Source organism: Aedes aegypti, chromosome 2 (genome assembly GCF_002204515.2).
Source record: "Aedes aegypti strain LVP_AGWG chromosome 2, AaegL5.0 Primary Assembly, whole genome shotgun sequence".
Classification (NCBI taxonomy): Eukaryota; Metazoa; Arthropoda; class Insecta; order Diptera; family Culicidae; genus Aedes; species Aedes aegypti.
Genome location: NC_035108.1, coordinates 185,937,263 through 185,959,564, shown reverse-complemented (window position 1 = coordinate 185,959,564; position 22,302 = coordinate 185,937,263). Strand labels below are relative to the sequence as shown.

General features: G+C 42.6%; 2 protein-coding genes across 2 annotated transcripts; one reads left to right on the top strand and one right to left on the bottom strand.

Moving 5' to 3' along the window:
• Positions 1-75: 75 nt before the first annotated feature.
• Positions 76-2,093, bottom strand: LOC5577467 (F-box only protein 28). Its single transcript, XM_001663340.2, has 2 exons — positions 1,804-2,093; positions 76-1,741 (listed from the first exon to the last, which is right to left on the bottom strand). Exons 1-2 carry the CDS (start codon positions 1,915-1,917, stop codon positions 698-700), a joined length of 1,158 nt encoding a protein of 385 aa, XP_001663390.2. The 5' UTR covers positions 1,918-2,093; the 3' UTR covers positions 76-697.
• A 13,026-nt stretch (positions 2,094-15,119) lies between these two features.
• On the top strand, positions 15,120-18,332 carry LOC5577468. Its single transcript, XM_001663341.2, has 4 exons — positions 15,120-16,116; positions 17,067-17,258; positions 17,318-17,608; positions 17,668-18,332. The coding sequence occupies exons 1-4, from the start codon at positions 15,287-15,289 to the stop codon at positions 18,098-18,100; spliced, it is 1,746 nt and encodes a 581-aa protein (XP_001663391.2). The 5' UTR covers positions 15,120-15,286; the 3' UTR covers positions 18,101-18,332.
• Positions 18,333-22,302: the final 3,970 nt, after the last annotated feature.

Sequence of the window (22,302 nt, the reverse complement as noted above, 5' to 3'; positions counted from 1 at the left end):
AGTAATCAAATCCTGTGTTTAGTGGAGTTCTGCTTGAAGTTCAGCGGAATTTCTTTCCATTGAAAAATGTACCTATTTCTACTGAGATTATTTTATTGTTATTTTTCGTTATGCTATGCTACTCGGGGATACAACATCCAGCATGGTGAAGAAAGAAAAATAATTGAAATTCACAGAAATGAGTGCGCACTCAGTTACTGCTGTAGCAATTATAGATAGGTCGTAGATTATTAATATTATTGGGTTGAGTTTCTCGGATTAATGAATAGTCTATAAGCAGTTCTTAATCTACTACATTAATTATGTTTATCTTGCCTTAATCTAATCGTATTTGAATATATATTTTCAAATTGCTAAATTTCTAGTTGTTTAACGTTCTCTGCCAGCTTTTACTGCACAGTTTGGCGCGTATACAGAAAGGTTAAACGAAGAATTTCATTCGACAGGAACAAGCCACTTTTTTACCACGTAGGATTTCGAATAGAGTTTGATCAATGTCCTCCCAAGACAAACACACTACAAGAGGGAGGAACATTGCAAACTTGAGAATTATTGTACGTGGTTGGTGAGCAGCCCTTTTAACACAGAAATGGAAACGGCGCAACGAAAAATAAAATGAGTTCCTCGTGTGTGTTAAGTATCTCAAATTTGCTGATTATGATAGCTTATAGAGAGAAATGTTTGCACAGCATTTAGGTTAATCTTGGCTATGTTTGGTACGCTTAGAGCTTCCCGGCATTGCGTCATCGTAATCCTGTTGACTACCCATCGATGAGACACCGAGGCTTTCCGTATTGGCCAGAACTCGTTTCAATATAATGGTCGCCGATCGGGGCTTAATATTACGGACAACGGCCGCTCGGCTGGCTTTGGGTGCTGTTTCGGCTGCCCCAGAAGCCAATTCCGAGCTCGAGGGTACACCGAAAGCTAACTGGTTAATATTGGCTAACAGTTCGCAGTTTTTCGTTTCGGATTCTTCCAAACGACGGCGGAGATCTTTAATTTCCACAGAATTGCGCATGATTTGAGTGCGCATCTGTTTCATTACATTCTTTGAGCCTTGCATTGCTGCCACCAACTTATTGATGGTGAGTCTCATCTTGCGAGATTTGTTGGTAATTCTGGCAATCGATGCGTTATTAATGCGACTTGCACTGCAAGCCGAAGAGGAACTTTGGTGACAATAAAGCTGCTGTGGAGAAGCCTTGTGTGGTGAAATCGGAGTTAGTGTGGGGAGGATCAATTTCTCCCCATTTACATCACAGGGAAGCACAACCTCGTTTTGGATAAAGCCAGGAGTCGCAAACGGCAAATGACTTCCGCCAGGATGGTGCACCCCCATTATACGTTTCAGTCTATGTGCAATGTTCTCGTCAAAGTGTTCAATGGCCATCGATGAAATGTCCCTCAGCTCCTGTAGCACTTCATGGGCCCTCAAAGGCTTTGAGGTACTTTCAATCAACTTTAGGATATTGAACACCTCGTCAATCACCTTCCCAGGAATGAAACAGCACAAATCCTTTTCGATGTACTTCGAGTAGGTCATCGACAGCATCGAAATGCGGGTCTCGATGCAAGTTAAGATGTCCGAGTGCTTGGCAAGGGGATGATTCCTGCGCTCGGATTCCCGCCTTGGAAGTTGCGATTTAATCGCTTTCAGGTTGGCGTTATGCCTTTTGATCATTTTCATGAAACCTCGGTTTAACAGCGATTGACAAACGCGATCGATCTTTTTGCATACCTACAAGAGAATAAGAGTAAAATATTTTTAATTATAGATTACGAAAAGGTATGTTGACTCACATTTCGCTTCTTGGCAATTTCGTCGTAGCTGAGATACTCGAAAACTTGCTCGATCATACAATCCGGGAGATCGAGAAAATGTATCCCCTGCAAGGACCCATCGCTTGAGGACATTGTGCCGATCAATTGCGCACAGGATTCTCACTGATTTGCTTCCGACTAACCGCGAAAAATTGCAAAAAACTGATTGAGAAAAAGTATTCCGAACAAGACTAGGACCGACAACACAATCAAGGATAGATTGCGAGAAAACAACAAAACGTTAATCACTTTTGCCCTGGAATGACAGTTCGCTTGTTGTTGTTGTTGTTGTTGTTGTTGGAGTTTCGTTTTCCGTTTGAAGTTCGCTTGTTTCTGCGCGAGGTGGCAAGAAGATAACGATGTGTGATAGACTGGCTCTGCAGAAAATTGAGCAACAGGGGGATGTACTAGATTAATTCTAGTTAAATATCGAGCTTTATCTGCCATCAGGGCGAAACAGACATTTTGGATCCAGCATATCTTTAATGTATTTTTTTTCTACTAATTAAACCTTAACACTTCACTTTTTGCAAAAAATAAATTACGAAAATCACTAGTAAGGCGAGCAAATTCCTTTAAACTCTAATATGTGTTGCTGATCTTGACAGATAAGCCTATTTCGTCTGCGACTTACAAACTTCTTCAGTGTCGAGTGCTCGACATATTAAGTAATTTTTTTTTTGCAAAAAGTGAAGTGTTAATGTTCAATTAGTAATTTTAAACATACTGTAATAATCCCTCCCCTAAATTTAATATAAAAAGTGTAGTGTCCTAGATATTATGAATCCGACAGAAATAAGAACAACCTTTTTTTTTAATATATTTTTTCTCAATCTCCAACCACAGATAACTCCAACCGTTGCGACTAATATTTAAGTAGTCCGCTGTGTTCATAAACATCCCGCATAGAAATTTACCATTATTGGTACAGTTCTAAAATCAATACGGAGATTCACGGTGTAATCACCATAACGGAATATGGTACATAAATGGTTCATGAGTTATGGTAAAACCAAAACCCTGCAGCGTTTTCGACCTGTGCTGTTTGGGCCGGCCCGCGTCCGAGATGATAGTTAGGCGAGCTTTGTTCGTAGTTGACAGCCGTATACCAAATCGGAATAAATTGATGTTGCGGAATAAAATTGTTGCAACAAGAATTGAGAATGGCAATGTCTTTGTTGATGCGTGCTGGGTGACAATTGATTCACTGTTCAGAGAGTTAAATACGCCGCATAGACTAAGGCCCCGAGCACAATGTGAACGGCAACGTGGTACAACCAAAGACACAAAAACGGCAAAACGGCATGCCCATCTTGATCTACACTTTACTTATCAATCCCATGTTGACTAAATCCTTTTCAACATTGACTTGACAAGTAGAGTGTAGCTCAAGATGGGCTTGCCGTTTTGCCGTTGTACGGTGCTGCCGCTCACATTGTGCTTGGGGCTTAACAGACGTAACACCTGAATTATATCTATCGCACAGCAGAATAGCGCTCAATTCTAATATGGTAGTTGGCCAACAGTCCACTCGTAGCGCTTGCATCAGAGACATCGCATCGCTTTTGTTCGAGTTTGACGTTTGCTCACTACCGCCATGTAGTTCGCAGTTGGCCAAAAGGGCTTGTTCACAAATTTCATAACGCTGAAGGGGGTGGGTGGGTGTTCTGCTGGTGTTACGGCTCATACAAAATTTGTAGAATATTCATACAAATAGCATTGCGAGGCGGTGGGTGGGTGTCAAAAATTGCCATTTTCAGCGTTATGAAATATGTGAATGAACCCTAAAGTATTTTTAGCATTGGGCGTAAATGTTGACTTGGTCTTTGGTAGAGCAGCAATATTTTTTATGAGAATTGGGTCCTAAAATGTTTAATGAATTCCTGTTTTTATTTATTAATACGAAAGAGCATGTTCTTGCAACTACTTTAGCAATTTTTCTAGCTCAAATAACGACTATAACATTTTTAAACTTCAATCACAGACAAACAGACGTCACACTCTCACCGATGTCCATCGACCACCTTTTTTAACGGCCGTTTCAAATATATGGTAGGTGGCCAATCCACCACCCGCAGCGCTCGCATCGTTTTTGTTCGCATTTGACTAGGTCCGTCCCACTCGGGCTCAGTTTGGGTACCACTTCTAGTACTGCATTTGGTCCCTCGGTAGTGCAAAAGGTACCCAAGTTTGACAGATCGCAGTACACTTTGAACGGCATTCTAGATTACCTTATGAGCCATAAAATTTTGGGCAACTGCAAGGGACATGGGGGTCTTTAATTTGTCTTTGGTTTGACGTTTACACACTACCGCCATCTGTTGGTCCATCGGCCAAATACACCGATTTTAGCATTGGGTGTACATGTTCACGTGACTATGATTTTGATTGCTATTTGTTCTAAGTGTTACGTCTGTTTGTCTGTGCTTCAATTTTAAAAATGATTCCAAATATGAACCTTGACACTTGTGATCATGTTTGACATTCACTTTTTCGACAAAAATGCCTCAGGGCTTATAGTTTTAACACTGCACGGAGACGGAATTCAACTCAATTTTGGGTTGTTTCAACGCAATTCCGTGGTTGAGCCCAATAACTCAATTTTGGCTAAATTTCCAAGGTCCCCACTAGGTAGTTTGGCTTTAATTCCAATAGAAAAATATACTCAATTTTGGGTTGATTTAACGCAAAATTGAGATCTTTCGACCCAAACAGAAAAGTTGCATTTACCCAAATTTGGCTTATTGGGCCAAAGTACCCCCATTGGGTAGATGCAGCTCTCTCTATTTTTGACAACATTTGTGTGGGAGAAAGAGAAAACCGAGAGATTTTGGGTTGAAACTCTAATCGATATACTTAATTTTGGGTAAAGTAAACTCAAAAATTAGGTAAAAATATTTCTCCGTGTGGATCTCCCCCCTTGTTGGGGACTGAGCGTTCGGACGGTTCGGACCACTTTTAAGCGAACTTCGTTGGTTCATCAGTAGCGACAGTTGCTAAAAGCTGTTTATTTAATTAGTTTTATATAACTCAATTACTGATTTTCGATACTTACATTGAGTCTAACCTCGCTCTGGATTTCGTCCCAACTAATCTTCCTACTGTATATAGATCTTCAACCTTCAATGCATGATAATTAGTTATGATTTCTAGTTATAATTTCATTAGTTTTTACTCACTATTATAAGAAACAATGTAGTATAAGTTTTTAAATTCACAGTAGTTTATAAGTTTTAATGCAGCTGATATAATTTTAATCTAGGAATTCAATTTTATCAATTTGATCGACGTGATTTCTGTTTATCTGAAGATTTAACAATGACCTATTATCGTTCTCCAGTGCTATAGAAAACACAATGTGTAAACCATCAACGTTAGGTAGCGTGATGCTCCGTGCGTTGTAGTTCAAGCAAGGGATATTCCTCAGTGACTCCCAAGTCGGCAACACTCCCCGACCCGTAACTTTGTCCGGAACTCAACTGGCCAAGGTTACCATCAATATCTAGCCGAGCTAGCTTCGAGATTGGCCGACGAATTACTCCCGTAGAGGTCTGCACGACTGCCTGCCGTACTCTTCCATCACTTCCTCGAACCACTTCAAGTATTCGTCCTCTTGTCCATCCATTTCTAGTACTTTCGGATACGACGATCACCAAGTCACCCACCTCTATTGATTTCACGTCCTCGAACCACTTAGTCCGTCGAGCAATCGTTGGTAGATACTCGCGTATCCAACGACGCCAAAATGCGTCAACCATGACCCGACCCAGGTTCCAGCTGCTTCTGCATGCTTGCTTAGCTTCCTCTAATGTTTTCGCTGGTTGTGTTACTCCGCTCGAACTCATCAATAAAAAGTGGTTCGGAGTCAGAGCCTCTTGCAGAACAGGATCAACAGGAACAAAGGTCAGTGGGCGAGAGTTTACTACAGCTTCCGCTTCAATTATCAGGGTTGCAAACGTTTCCTCATTCGGAGTCCTCGAAGTATACATTGCATCCAGTGCTGTCTTAATCGATCTCACAAGCCTTTCCCACGAGCCGCCCATGTGGGGCGCCGCCGGTGGAATAAAGCGCCATTTCGTAGAAGTGTTGGTGAAAGTTTCGGCGAGATCTGCAGTAATGTTGGCCAACTCCCGACGAAGGTCGTTGTTTGCACCGACAAAGTTGGTGCCATTGTCGCTGTGTATTTCTACAGGAGCCCCACGCCGGCCCACAAAGCGACGAATAGCCATCTTGCAGGATTCGGTACTGAGTGAGTGGACCACTTCCAGGTGTACGGCGCGGATGGTCAGGCACGTAAACAAAGCAATCCACCTTTTTACCGTAGCTCTGCCAACACGAACCGCTAGTGGACCGAAATAGTCCAGTCCTACGTACGAAAAAGGCCGGACGTAAGCCTGAAGTCTAGCCGTGGGAAGTGGCGCCATTCGTGGAACCAAAGGAGTAGCATTTCGAATCCGACACAGATTGCAGCGTTTTGTTACTGTACGTATCAACGCTCTAAGCCCGGCAATTTGGAATCGCTGCCGCATCTCATTGAGAACCGTTTCACCATTGGCATGAAGATATTTTCGATGGTACAACTCTACGAGTAACATCGTGACTGGGTTATCCTTGGGAAGTATTATAGGGCATTTTGTATCGTAGGACGCAAAATGTGCCTTTTGAAGTCGACTTTCTGAGCGCAGCACTCCAGTGATGTCTACGAACGGAGATAGTTTGCGTATATTACTAGTGCGATCCAGTTTAACTGATCCTTTCTCACAAGCCAGGTTTGCACACTCTATTGCACGAATTTCATCTGCATAGGCTTCCTTTTGTACTTGCCGCCAAACACAAGTCTCTGCTGCTGATAGCTCTTCTTGTGTCAGCATGCCGTGTTGTAGAGATTCGTTTTGCAGTTTCTTCCGCAGGTTCCTCAGATACCTCCGCACGTAGGCCACACTACGCAACAGTCGATTCCATGCCGAAAAGCGACTCCAATCGATCGTTCTCGAACAACTGCTTTCCTGGTGTATCAGGCATACCCGGATCTCTTCTAAAGTTTCGTATCTGACCTGTTTGTCTACCGGCCATTCACTTTCCGAACGATACAAAAAATCGGGTCCTCGAAACCACCGGCTTGTAGAGGAAAAGCTTGGTCCACTGCCCCACTTCGTAGCATCGTCCGCAACGTTTTCTTTCGATGGAACCCAGCGCCATTCTCTTTCATCAGATTCGGTCAAAATCTCCCCAATTCTCACGGCAACATACTGACGGTAGTTGCGGTGATCAGAGTTGATCCACGCTAATACGTTTTTGGAGTCCGTGTGGTAGAAGCATTGGCTGATAGGTAGGCTGTGCGTTTGACGAATCAGCTTCTGCAAGCGTACTCCTAGAACAGCGGCTTGCAGTTCCATACGTGGAATTGACAGGGATTTCAACGGCGCTACTTTGGATTTTGCAGCCACCAAGGCACATTGTACCTTGCCGTCATAAATGGCTCTGAAGTACGCTACGCAAGCATAGGCTCCTTCACTTGCATCCACGAAGATGTGAAGTTGTAGTGACTCACATTGTTCAACGCCGCAGTTCGGAAAATAGCAACGTCCAATCCGAATACGATCTAGCTGACCGCATAGTTTCGTCCACTGCCACCATCTGTGACATAACTTCTCCGGAATAGGTTCATCCCAATCCGTTTTCGCTCTCCAGATGTCTTGAATGAGCACCTTGCCGTGAATAATAAAAAAGGACATTAATCCTAGCGGGTCGAACAGACTCATGACCGCCCGCAGAACTGTGCGCTTGTTTGGTAGTTGAGAATTCACCTCCATGCTCGTGGAGTAGGTGAACTCATCCCTCTCGGGACACCACAGCATCCCTAGAATACGTTCAGTTGTGTTGCTTTTATCCAGGTTTAGCTGTTTCGACGTGGCTTTGCTGGGTTCCCCGACCCGTCGGAGAACTTCCTCTGCGTTGGACATCCAGTTCCTAATATGGAAACCAGCTCGGGAATGAACGGTTCGAACTTCCTTCGCTAGTTGCACCGCTTCGTCGATGGTTTCAGCACTGTCAAGATAATCGTCGACGTAGTGCTTTTTAACTATAGCATTAGCGGCTGCCGGAAATTCTTCAGCATGTTCAGCCGCATTGAGGTTCTTGACGTACTGCGCTGAACACGGAGAGCAGGTAGAGCCGAAAGTAGCGACGTCCATGAGGTAAACTGCTGGATCATCATCTGGAGAATCACGCCACAACAGTCGTTGAGCATGTCTGTCCTCTTTCTTGATTCGGATCTGATGAAACATCTCCTGAATGTCAGCACAGATGGCATAGCGTTTCTCTCTAAATCCGAATAAAACAGCAGGTAGAGAGCTGAGAAAATCTGGCCCCTTTAAAAGCATGGAATTCAACGATACTCCGTCCACAGAAGCAGCCGCATCGCAAAATATTCGAATCTTCTTCGGTTTCTTGGGGTTGAGAGCTATCCCTAGAGGGAGATACCAAATTCTTCTAGGATCCGCTTCATTCAATTCTGCTTCTGTCGCCCGATGAATATACCCCTTCTCCTGGTATTCTACCATCTGTTTCTTAACGCTTTCACCTATGGCGGGATCTTTCGCCATGCGCCGCTCAAGACACAGCATTCGCTTGATGGCCATTTGATAACTGTCAGGGAATTCCATCTGGTCGAACTTCCATAGTAGGCCGGTTTCAAAACGCTGCCCAATCCGCCTCGTTGAACTCTTCAGTAAGCGGTTGGCTCTCTGGATCTCTTGCGACTCTGGTCCGTCGACGACTTTCACCCCCAGACTTTCTACGGAAAAATATTGTTTCACCAGCTCATGAAGATGAATCCGACTCACAGCTGCAGATGTGAAAACTCAAAGCACGATCAGTGCTACCGGGTACCGATCCGTAAACGGTCCACCCCAAACGGGTTTTCGCGGCAATAGACCATTTCCGTCAGATCTAACCCCCAGTTTTTGTATTTTTCTTCGAAAGACAATCATTTTTAATGAATATTAACGCTTTCAGATTTTGTTTATATGCACTCCTGATTTTCTTACAAATTTTTGAAAACATGGATACCCACCACATTTTGAAAAATAATTCGAGATGCGGCACAGTTTGTTCAACCCTATGGGTATCAGCGTGGTGATTTTGCAACAGTTTTTCGATTCCACCCCTGCATTGGGATGCTTGTTTACATTTGGAAACGTCAAATCAGATGCGCGCTCAAACTGACCGTGATCCCGGTCAGGGCGCCCCAAACAGGAGCGCCAACGAAACTAAACTAAAATTACTCAAGCAAAGGTTTTTGAACCAGGTTGGAACCTGCGCAAGCCGTTCTGAATTACAGTTTCAACCCCAACCCGATTCAGGTCTTCCTTTAGGAAAATGTATTTTCCTCCACAGATTCAAAATTCAAAACCACCCCTCAACAACAAATCTCTCATACACCCAAAAGTTACGGTACCGGTAGTTCTATTAGAGGCTATTTTTTATCATTCATGCCGACAAATGCCTAAATCTATCTGTTGGCTGTTGATCCGGAAGATTTCCGTCTTGAGGCAGCAACAGCCGCGCAATGAAATTTTCCTGCCTCTAGGCGGGAGTCTTCCGTCTTATTCAATCCTCGTCGGCACAAAACACAGAGATCAGGCATCTATCGACTACAATCCATGCGTTTCAGAACCGTGTAGCGTTCGCCCGGTGCGGTCATAGCCGGCCGAAGCGGTGAAGGTGGTTTCCGCGGTGATTACGGAGACTTCAGGAACCGTGAAGGAAGGAGGGAGCGAAACCAGCGGAGCCCATAGGCTAATATTTTCAAAGCTGAACGATCACTTCGACATCTGGTGGCTAGTAGGAGAACCGTCATAAAAGAGGTTGGGTTGAGAACGCACCGTGTGCAGCATAGGAAAGAGCACACATATTACACTTTTTCTCGGAATAGTTATGTTGTAGACGATCAGAGAGCATTGATAAACATGATAAACTTTTTTTGCTTCGAAAATTTACAGATCCGGTCAGTGCTCATGTACGATTAGTGGGATAAAATTGGAAAATTGGTGTTTGGCTACATAGGTTATAAACTTCCGTTTGTGGGTAAATTTGTTATGAAATCACGCGTATCGCAAGAATGAAGGGTCAAAATGATTATGCCAATGGAAAATAGTTTAATAATTAATTGATTATGAGCTAATTTTTGGGTCAAAAAATTGAATTTTGGACGTAAACAAACATTTTCAATGACATTTCTCTCCTTCTTCCCTAGCGACCTCTATGATAGTGGCGCATTAAATTTGCCTATTATGATGAATGAAAACATAAACAAAAATCATCTGGTCATGCCAGCTGATCTTAAATTCACCACAACGTGGTGGCAAAACCATAGGGGAAAAAGGGGTCTCCATTTTTTCGAGGTGAAACAAATTGTAGGGGACCGAGGGGTGAACTAACGTGCCGCAAGTTTTTCATTGTTTTCTAATAGTTAAAGGCTCCAAAACATATCGGTACCTTAGGAAAGTTTGTTCAGTAAATTGACAGAAAGCATATAAGCCAATAAAAAAAAATCACGGAAAAGGTCTATTGGTTCCTGAGGGTTTCCTTCGTGAATCTTCAAAACGGCACCAAGATGTGAGTTGTCGTTGCCGATGAGTATTTTGGGAATAGCGTCGACATAATCCCTTATGGGCAATCCTTCCAAGTAAGGGTACTTCCTCACCATTTCCGCATAGCGAATTGACTGTCGTGGTAGATTTAGGTGACCTACGGTTCGGACATCGACCAGCTGATAGAGATGCTTTTGCTGTTCTCCAGAAATCTCTAGGCTAACCTTCTTTGAATGTTTCTCCACTCTTTTAACATTCGAAGTCCACTGCAGGCACAGTGGATTCACTTCTCCTTCCACTCCCAGTCGCTTGACAAGGTCCTCTTCAATCAGTGTTCTCGACGACCCATCGTCGAGGAAGGCAAACACCGTAACAGATCGATTGTTGGCATACAGCATAACCGGCAGAATTTTGAAAAGACTGGAACGATCCACGAAGTGATGGTTCATGATTCCGTGCGTCATTTCCGGGGCTGTTTGGTCCCGGTTCGAATGAAGAAGCGAATGATGTCTTGCTTGACACCCGTCCACGTCACACGATTTTTTGGACTTGCAAGGTCGTTTCCCATGGGCACCAATGCACGATCGACAAAGAGAGTGAGCTTGGATAGTTTTCCAACGGTTCTCCACGGTCATGTCTGCAAATTCCTTACATTCCTTAACCTTGTGCCCAGGTTTCTTACATACCAGGCACGTAATTGAACCTAGCGACTGGGCCTGAAGCCGTCCTTTCGAAAAGTCTGACTTCAGAGTGTCTTCCGCATTCCTCATTCCGCTATGAGCACCCAAGAAGTTCTTTTCTTTGGGTTTCTCAGATTTTGAACGCTGGGTCGTTCTTGGATCCATATGAAGTGTAACATCAGCCGCTGCTGTCACTAGTCTCGACATAAACTGCGCGAAAGTTCGCAAGTTTGTAATTGGAGCTTGCTGCTTGAACATCGCCCAGTCCAATTTTAGATTGGCTGGCAGCTTATCCACTAGCTCGTACAGAAGAGTGGGATTGTTCAGGTGTGCTACTTGTTGTCCCATCTCCACGTGATCACACAGGTTTTGCACTGCCATTCCAAATCCGATGAGAGTCTCCAGCCTATCAGATTTTGGTGCAGGGACCTCCCGAACCTTCTTCAGCAACATGAAAATTAGATGTTCCGGCTTTCCATACAAAGTCTCCAAAGTGGCGATGACATGTGGAACTGCAGCAGGAAACAGCAGGCGACTCTTCACGGCCTCCAACGCTGGTCCTTTGAGACATCGCTGCAGTCGTATTAGGTTTTCGGCGTCCGTGTACCCACAAGCTTGTGTAGAGTTGGCAAACGAACTTATGAATACTGGCCAATCCTCCGGGTTTCCGGAAAACATTGGCAAATCCCTGGGCATAACTTGCCTGGCAGCCAACTGAGATGAAGAGGGGCCGTTCACTTGGCCAGCTTGACCCTGAAAACCAGGGTGACTATTAGAGACGAAGGATAATCCGGTAGTTGCACTCGATTCCGGTCCAGTAGTTGCATTCTGGCATGGCTGCTGGAAGACGAAACTGTTTCCGGTTGACGTGTTGCTCATCGGTGTGTAGGACACCGAACTCGGAACTCCTAGAGACGCTTCGCTCACTATTCGTTCTGCCGGATTAGTCGGCTGCGAACGAATGTCCACCATATATGATCCCGCTGGACTGACTTGAGTTGGCTGCGACACACCAATTGCTGAATCACAAACACCTTTTTCAAACATCACTCGCGTAGGCTTTTGTCGTTCGATCGCACTACCGGGCATTGACTCTCGCCACGAAACGACCGGACGCGGCAAACAGCTCGGAGCAGAATATCTAATATCCATCAAAGGCCGGAATGAGCCTTCCTTACAAAGAGGTTGGGAACAAAACGTGGTTCTCAAGTCGTGGGTAAGTAATGAATGTGATTGTGAACCGGGAATCAGAGGGACAGATTTGAAATTGCTTGGAGGAACACCTGACTCTGGCCTACTAGTTACAATGCTATGTTGATCTGGCAAACTAGTCCCTATACTGTTACTACCTGTAGCTGGTACAACTATAGTACTAAGCGGCTTATCAGCTTCAGAGATTTTTAATTGCGTTGCACTTACCGGAGCCTCAGGTGGGGGTGGGATAGACTTTACCGTTCCACATATGGTTGCGCTGTTCAGTTGATGCTTGTGTACTGCTCCAGTTGCAATACTCGTCACACCGATCGGATGCTGGTTCATAGCTCCACTACCAGCTGCGGGTAGCGCGGAAGTCTGTATCTCAGGTGCCGTAGTAGTCGTCGTTGTGGTGGTCGTTGTCTCACGATCGCCCAGAACCTCATTCGCTGCAGGGGATTGCATCGTCGAACAGGCCCCGCCGAGTTGCATTCGACTCCTCCACTGTCGTACCTTACTATTACTGCTCTGCTGGGAACGTAGACTTCTATCTGCAGCTTCTACCAGCTCTTCCTCCATCAAGCGAAACTTCTCCTCCTCGTAGGCCCTCTGTATTTCCAGCTTTCTGCGTTCCAATTCTCCCTCCTTCTGTATGCGTGCGAGTTCGACTTTCCGTTCTTGCTCCCGAAGTTCCAAATTTAACATCCTCTCGGCTAGAGCTTTCTCGACCTTGAGCCGTTCCAGATTAAGTCGAGCTCGAGCACTCGCATTCGAGATCGAAGATCTTCTGGACAATACGGAAAGGGCATCGGAGGGTGGCAATCTCAAATCTCCAGCTTGGTTCAACGGTGGTTGCGGAGGAGTAGTGTTAAAACAGTTCGTGCAGACGAAACTCTTCTCACTGATGCTATCACTCACTCCTACGCACCCGAAATGCCACCAAGAATCACATCGGTCACACTGGACCAAGGAATCATCCGTCTGGATACCGCATGCCTGACACGTGTCCATTGCGTGTGCTAAAGTGATCGATATAGAATCAATCTTTTAGATTGTTGGGGACTGAGCGTTCGGACGGTTCGGACCACTTTTAAGCGAACTTCGTTGGTTCATCAGTAGCGACAGTTGCTAAAAGCTGTTTATTTAATTAGTTTTATATAACTCAATTACTGATTTTCGATACTTACATTGAGTCTAACCTCGCTCTGGATTTCGTCCCAACTAATCTTCCTACTGTATATAGATCTTCAACCTTCAATGCATGATAATTAGTTATGATTTCTAGTTATAATTTCATTAGTTTTTACTCACTATTATAAGAAACAATGTAGTATAAGTTTTTAAATTCACAGTAGTTTATAAGTTTTAATGCAGCTGATATAATTTTAATCTAGGAATTCAATTTTATCAATTTGATCGACGTGATTTCTGTTTATCTGAAGATTTAACAATGACCTATTATCGTTCTCCAGTGCTATAGAAAACACAATGTGTAAACCATCAACGTTAGGTAGCGTGATGCTCCGTGCGTTGTAGTTCAAGCAAGGGATATTCCTCAGTGACTCCCAAGTCGGCAACACCCCTCTTTGTCATGTTTTTTGTATGAGTCCTCCGAAATGTTTGTAAGGCTTGTCACACTTGGCTTGACCCCCCCCCCTTGGAGCATGCCGTAATTTGTGTATGACCCCTTTGAGTGAAATTACTTTCTGGCAAATGGAATTACCGGAATTACACCAAATCTGAGAGAGACTCGCGAAGAGGAAAAATATCAACGTCATATGCAGCCCAGATTCCCCTCTCACAAAACGTCAAATGCAGCCCACCGTTTTTATGGTTGAAAAAGTGAAAAGTATTGTGTTCAAAGTAAACTGTTATTAAAAACCTCAGTCAGCGGAGGAGTTTTTTCCAAAGTTGCTGATAAATCTAAGCAGAAGATTAATTATTTCTAATGTCCACTACGTATGCTGGCATGAAATTTCACTCAAACGGCTATTTATGATTCGATGTGATGCAAACTCAATCATTTTTTGCTGAGAGGTTCATGTGAGGGCTTGAACGGCTTGCGCATAATTGGTATAAACACAAAGTGGAATAAGAAAAAACTCAGCAATCACAGAAAAAGAAGACCGTCTTCGCGAGTCTCGTCTCAGCACCAAATGTTCCCCTAAATCTAGTACTACATAATAGGCCAGGGGAAGTGGTTCACCTAGAGTGAATTTATGTCAAAGAAAAAGTAGATTTTGTATGAGAATTGACAGAAAAATGAATGACAAGTTCATCCACTTCTCCTGGCCTATGGACCGATGCACGAGTTCACTAATTTGACGTTTGAGCGGTGCCGAATTCACTGGTTTCCATGGTCACATGAATAACACGGACTGCAATCGATTACCAACTAATCGATTAATTGAGATTTTGCGACAACCCTATGTATGACCCCTTTGAGTGAAATTATTACGGTTCTTTTGAAAAATTTCCGTTCTGCGGTAGCCGCCAAGTTCTACCGCAGCTGTCAAAGTTCTACCACAGGCTTGAAAATCATTGTATCATTGAACGAAACCATCTAATCAAAGTATGCTTGTAGAGTCTTAAGCTTTGAACCGCAGCAGAAAACAACAGTCATTAGCGTGGTTTCCAAGGCATCAACGCAGCCGATCGATGATGCTTTGTGAAAATCAGTAATGTGACGGCTGCGGTAGCTTTCTGTTCAACCGTAGAACGGAAAGTTATCTCTAAAATTGCAATATTTTCTGGCAAATGGAATTACACCAAATGTTCCCACACCCCTAAATCTAGTACTACATAATTGTGGCTTCGGCCGGCACTCGGCTTTCAGTCGGAAACCGAACCAACGTCAACAAAATCCATGCACTCTTCGATTGTTAACTTTTGCCGACGTTGCTAGGGTCAGAAGAATAACCAACGTGTTTCAACGTGAAGAAAAAACTTTCAGTTCCGTACGAAAATTTTCCTCCCGCAGTCAATTTCCAAGTAATGTCCCAGTCCCAAACGAAGAAACGTCGAAATCGAAAACGCTGCAAGATGGAACCTGCCGTGGCCTTCCCCCAAATTAAAGAAGAAGGAACAAAGCCTGATGTTGCTATGGACATGGCCATTCCGTCTTCCTCGTTAACGCCCCAAGCAGAAGGGGGAGAATGCAGCTCGTGCAAAGATACGGTGGCCAATCCGGTGACTTGCAGCAGTTGTGACAAGTTCTTCTGTTCGAAATGCTTCGAAGTGTGGCTCTCGTTGACTCCACGGACCATGTGCCCGGGTTGCGTAGCGGAAATGAAGAAACGGGACGACTGCTGCGGGGATCACGATCAGGTGTTGAATCTATTCTGTCTAACTTGCGGAACGCGAATTTGCAGTGGATGCTTCCTGAATACGGCTGGCCACAAGCGGCACCAGATCGATGACCTGGATGTCGTGTACCGGGAAAAGCTAGCCGAGACCAACGGGAAACTGAACGAGGTCGGAGATGTGCTGCTGCAGTTCCAATCCGTCGTCGATACGACGGAACAAAACGCCGGAATGATTTGCAAAACCGAAGACGACATGCAGACCGAAATGGGACAGCTGATGGAAAAGGCAAAGGCGGAAGCCACCGGATGGAAGGAGGGCAAACTGCGGCTGTGTCAGTTGCGAAAGGAAGTGCCAATAAAGAGAAAGTTGCTGTTTGAGGAGTTACAGGGACGGATCAACGGTTTGGCCAAACATGAATTCATCGCCAGGAAGGATGAGCTGGAACTGGAAGCAGCGGCTTTGATTCCCAATGCGCAGGCGCTTTATCCGCCGCCGATCGATTATCACGATTATGAGTGGTGAGTACCTATAGGTTAATGGAAAATAGATAGTAGAATTTAAAATCTGGTGGGCGGGTAGGCTTGGACACTATTTTAATGCAATTTTTTTTAAAAAATTGTCTCCTAATGAAAGGTCTCTTTTTTGTTTTAACCAAAATGGTCTTATAAAGTCACTTTTTTCACAGGCAATCCGTGTTAGGTACCCTTAGAGATTACTACGCAACTATTCTATAGGTTCTTCAGAAATTTCATCTCAGAAGAATAAGGAATTCTTCTTGGGATTAGTGATTCCACACATTTATACTGGAATGCTTTCAGTGACTCCTCCAGAAATTCCCCAAAGAAATTTCTCTACAGATTTCTCGCTGAATTTTACTAAATGACCTATTTACCAATGAGAGATTCTCTTCTCTCTCGTTGTTATTCAAATGTAGCAGTGTAATACTAAAGCTTTTGGAAAGTTTTTCACTATTCGTCATCAAACGTCAACATCCCACCGCAAAATCGCTAGTGTTTGGAGGGGATTTTAACCTCTAAATTGCCAAATAACCTCTAAATCATCACATCCAAGTTAGTTCTAATACCCTCCGTTATATGAAATATGGTGGCGCGTCGATCGTCGCAAGTTTATCGTTAAACAGTAAATATATCAAATAACAGCGTTCCATACAGAAAAAAAACGCGACAAAAGAAGTTCTGTTGCGTTTTTGTATTAAACTCTGGCCAAGGACATTGTCTTCTGGAATACTTTCAAGATCTCTCCTCCATGAATCACTTCAGAAATTCCTCTAGAGATTCCTAAATTAATTCTCCCAGAAAATGACCATGACGACTCCAAAGTTTTTATTTTTGAGACACTCGGTCGCTACCAGCCCTGTTAGCTTTTCAACTTTTTCTCCTTGTACTCAGTACTTTGCGCTAGGATCACTTATTTCCTTCAACTATTTACCGATTCTGTTCGATTGCAGTTCGCTCATCCCTCAGTGCCGAATGGTTCCGATAATTTTGGATAACTTCTCCCGTCATTTCGATGATCCCAAGTACGATGTCATAGCCAGTATGGACATTTCGGACAGTAGCGAAACTTTTTGGACCATTCGCGTGTTCAAAGGGACACATTTGACAGTTGATTTTTCGCAAAAACAGTTGCTGAAGCATAGGTATTTATAAACGTATGTTTCAATGAACAAGTAATTGTTTTACTCATACCCTTTTTTAGCCTATCATTCCAGCTGTACGTGGAAATATTTCACATCGATCATCGCAACACGCTTTGTACTATGCAAGAAACGCAATCTACCAACTGCCACATTGATTTGATAGAAATGAACCAGTTGAAAGAAAGGGGATTCTTATCCAAAGCTGATGAAATTTCGCTAGGCATCTGGATCAGACCAACATCGATCATCGTCGAACGTCAAGCTCTTACGTTGAACTTTTTGGATCTCAAACGCCAAAAATTTGAACTGGACGATAAGTACAACGGTGTCGTTTCGAAACTGGCCGAGTCGTAAGTGTAAGTCTCTCAAAGAAATGCACATTTTGCTTATTCAATTCGTTTCCTCACAGGGAGCAATTTTCCGTTGGATATTTCCGCATCCCCCTGGATAAGTTGCAATTTCCGGAAGATGGCACCAGCGATACGTTGCAGATCAAGTCGCACGCGATCAAAGACTTTAGTGGCCGTTCCTGGTGTATGTACGTCGAACGTGTGAAGGCCAATCGGATTTGTGCTGAATCGTACATTGGCGTCTACTTGATGCTGTGCTCGCCATTGAAAAAGAAGACATCAACCTTACGTCGGCGCTTCTATCTGGAGTTGGTCAACAAAGACCGCGATTACAGCATCCGTAAGTACAGCTCCGATAAATTTGGCTCTACGGCTAGGTTCGGTTGGAGTCCATTCGTTAGAATGTCGCGGGTTTTTGCGGACAGCTCCGGATTTGTTCATAAAGGAGCAATCGGATTCCGGTTCGGAGTTCAGAATATGAAAAGAAAATGAGGCTTTCGAAGAAATGCGCAACATTTCAGTATTTTAGTTCCAGCGGTTTCGCCATATGCATTCACATATTTTAACGTGTTTCAAACCATTCAATTCACTTAACTTTCGTTACGTACTTTGAGTAACTTTTTTTATGATTTTGATTATTATTAGAGTGACATGCTTTTCGTAACTATTATACGATTAATTGAAATCTAATAAAATTGATCATATTCAGAAGTAAGTATTTAAATTATTTATATCATTATTGATTTTATTAGAAAGACTTTCAGGTGAAACATCCGTTTAAGATGAATACTTGATCGGTTGATTACCACCAGCGAGTGACCAACCGATCCAGTTTTCAGCTCAAATGGATGCCAGGTTTTCCAGATTTGCAATGTTTCTGACAGTATATAGGGGGAAGTCCTCTATGCCCGGACACTTTTTGTTTTTTGGTAATACAGTCGCCTCTCCACATCTCGATATTGAAGGGACCATCGAGATAGGGAGAGATCGAGACAAAGAACAAATTTTTGATGAATACTAGATTGAAAAACACTCCGTTGCCATGAAAGTAATAAACAAACAGATGACAGTTTGCGCTCCTAGTTTGTTTTGAACCCTAAAACTTTGGTCTAGTATCCTTCGATATTGGTCATATCGACATACGGAGAGAAAACTGAGAACAAACAATCAACAGAAACACATCGAGATATATAGATATCGAGATATGGAGATAGAAAATGTATGAAGACTGAAGGGACTTATGAAATCATCGACATAGGGAGAGATATTGAGATGTAGAACATCGAGATGTGGAGAGTCGACTGTATTTCAAAATCTACATTAATTTTACCGTTAAATTTTGTACAGTATAATAAATTCACATTATTTTAAGTAAAAACTCACATGAGAACAAAAATAAACCTTTACAATTCATTTTTATGGTGGATTACATTATGTACCAAAAATGGTGTGCACTGAAATGTGTCCTCTATGGCCGGACACTATGTCCTCTATGCTCGGACACTATGATTTTCTTCACCAACAAAGTTTACACCAAACCCACATAAAGGCCAAGGGGTGCTTCGTATGTCAGTACATGCCTTGTGGATTCAATCTGTGCATGATGTACAGCGTATGAAGAATATTAGCGAGATCATAGGTCAGTTCCATAAACTGCTTCTTGATCAGCGCCATAGATCGATTCGCCATATGTCGCCGTCTATGTTCCATTAGCGGTTGCTTGTATTCAGATGAAAATGTCTTCGGGAATTCAACGCGTTTATAGTTCTTCACAATTTCTTTGTCAACTCGAAGGTTGAAGTGTGCCCTTAAGTACAGTCAACTCTCCCTTACTCGACTTCCGTATCTCAATATCTAGTTAGAGAACCATAGTAAAATTTGGTGTTCGTGGCTTCCTCGATGGTCCCTTGATTTAGTATTCTGTAACACGATATCTCCCTAACTCGATGGTTCTTTCATTATCGATTTATGGAGAGATGACTGTACGTGCGCTCATTTGCCTCAAAAGCATCATGTTTACAGCCCTTTATAAGACCTCAAATGACCGAAAGTTTTGTTGTTTATGCTTTATTTTTGTAGCTGTTTGTTTTTTTGTACCCTACATTTATGAAAAAAGCGAATTATAAATTAGATGCCAGTTATTAGGTTAACATTTTCACTGTCCGGTCATAGAAGACAAGATGTGTCCGGCCATAGAGGACTTGCAATGGTTTACAAAAAAGGTTGCTTTTCATTGAAATTCTACATTTCCTAATAAATTTTGCATTGTGATTGATGAAAAACTTACTGAAGTAAACGTACGGAGACAATTCAGCTTAAATTATTAGAAACATTTGTGGCTACACTTGTATGAAATTTTATCGTTTCACATTTTTTTGGTACATTGTATCAGAATGAAACTTTTAACAGCTACTATTTGTTTACGTTTGGACATGAAAACGTCATAGTTTGTATACACTGCAAAAATGTGTTTTAGTATAATCCTGTTATACTAAAATCTTAATATTATTATTCGTTTTTGGAAAATTCAAACTGTCCGGGCATAGAGGCTGTCCGGCCATAGAGGACTTCCCCCTAGTGCTGCAAACCTTTTAAATCTTGTCCTATTGTTCACTGTGTCCATTTCCGTTTTTTGTTGTGTTCATATCCGTATTCGTTGTTGGAGAAAAGGTTCTAGATATATTCGTATGATATTCTTCAAGGAAAATTGGTCCCTCCCCTTGGTTATGCGACCTTGCCGCGATGGGAGGGCATAATCCATTAGCCCATATGATGGAAACCAAAGGCGTAACCTGTAGTGGTGGTATCACATTTTGGCATTTTTTGCTTAAAGCCGCGTCATAATTCATACGGCATAGACGCAATAATATCTCGGATGTGATCCAACGGACATTCTGCGTCATTGATAGAATTGATGCCCATTTCAAATAATTAATCTATTCGAAGTGGACATTAATACTATTGGTGACGTTCAGTTTGCCTTTTGCTAACCAGAATGATCCGTAGCCACTCTTACTATTAGCTAGCTAGATACATCGTTATCATATACGACGTAGGGAATACTTAAGAACTCTTAGGAAAATGACTAGTAGATTCACTGAGTAGAAATGAGTGGCGACAATCTTATTTTAATATGGTTTTTACATTGCCATAATAAGAAATACCTCTTTTGTAACAGCGGTATGAATAATCTAATTCCAGCTTCATTTTCGCAAAATTTACAAGTAGAAAGTAGGCGTGTGAAGCATTGCATTTGCCACCGAAAAGTGAATCTTGTAGGAGACTGTAATAGAAGCCTAAGGTAACTTTACTCTTCAATATTCACTATAAAAATGACTATCGAAAGTAAGACGCTGAGATCGATCATTAGGGTACACTTGCTAGTTTCGAAAAATTGTTGAACAGACAAGGAAAGCGACTTTTTTCTTTGAGGATATATGAACGTAATGACCAATAAATATTTTTAACAACAAAAAATGAAATTAACTAGAACTACTACTAAACAGCCCAATTTTGTTAAGACTTGACGACACTTGACATTTAAGACTCTAATCTTACGTAAAAGACAATAGTAATCAGAATAGCACTTGAATGACAAATTATTCAAAACCATTTCGACTAGACAGTATTAGTAATGCACTACTATTTCAAACAAATTCTAATGGAGCTGCTGATTTTCATAATGCTTCCTTTTCTCAGAAGCAAGGGAATATGGGTACTTTTCAAAAACTACCACGTCACAATACTAATAAAAAAACAGTGTTCATGTGGGCGCCATTGCCTAGTCCGTCTGAGTATTGGTCCTGGTAGAGGGGAAACTTGGCAAAAGCCAGACCGAGGGTTCAGCCTTGACAAGTTAAGCTGTCAGGCAGCTCCAACTGAATACCATACAAAAAAAAAAAAAAAGATATTCTTTAAGGAAAATTGGTGGCTTTTTTTCACTAATTCTATCATTGGCTAGAGAATGCCAATCATATCATCCATCTTTATTTGAGTGGCTTTTCGTCCTTGGTGAGTTCGCCACTCTGTCATGTCAATAATAATGAAGCGTTGGCGTTGGGGCCCAGATAGCCCTAGCTGTCAACCGAGATAAGTCAGCTTCGGGCTGCAAATCTCGTTAGTAAAGATAATAATAATAATAAGCCGTAGTTGTAAACGCGCATATATTCAGCAAGATCAAACTGAGGGTTGTGGTTTCGAATCTCGTTTGTCAAGGATCTTTTCACAAAGGAAATTTTCTCGACTTCTCAGGGCATATGAGTATCTTCGTACCTGCCACACGATATACACATGCATAAATGGTCAATAATTGACAATGAAAGCTCTTAGTAAGTGAAAGTGCTTATAAGAACACTACGCTGGAAAGCAGGCTCTGTTACAGTTGGGACGTAACGCCAGAAAGAAAATTAAGTAGAAACATTGGGGTAAGTTTTCAAGGACCTGACAACTATCCAGCATGTGTTCCACTGAATTTGAGTCCTCTTTATGGAACTCCGAGTTGCCTGTTTCCATAACATGGGCGCAAACACGTGTGACCGGTTCTAAGACAAGACGAAGCTATTGGATCTCTTCGGACAGAAAGATCAAGGAAACAGTGTCCAGTGTTATTTACCACGAATTCGATAGCTATTGAGTTACTTATTCTTACTTCACTTCTCGAGAAACGTCGTTGACACTTGTAACAAGTGTTTCAA

Coding starts and splice junctions, on each gene's coding strand:
- LOC5577467 (XM_001663340.2), bottom strand. CDS start 1,917: ATGTCCTCAAGCGATGGGTCCTTGCAGGGGATACATTTTCTCGATCTC. Junction 1,742..1,803: donor AAATTGCCAAGAAGCGAAAT/GTGAGTCAACAT, acceptor ATTCTCTTGTAG/GTATGCAAAAAGATCGATCG.
- LOC5577468 (XM_001663341.2), top strand. CDS start 15,287: ATGTCCCAGTCCCAAACGAAGAAACGTCGAAATCGAAAACGCTGCAAG. Junction 16,117..17,066: donor GATTATCACGATTATGAGTG/GTGAGTACCTAT, acceptor GTTCGATTGCAG/TTCGCTCATCCCTCAGTGCC. Junction 17,259..17,317: donor AAACAGTTGCTGAAGCATAG/GTATTTATAAAC, acceptor ACCCTTTTTTAG/CCTATCATTCCAGCTGTACG.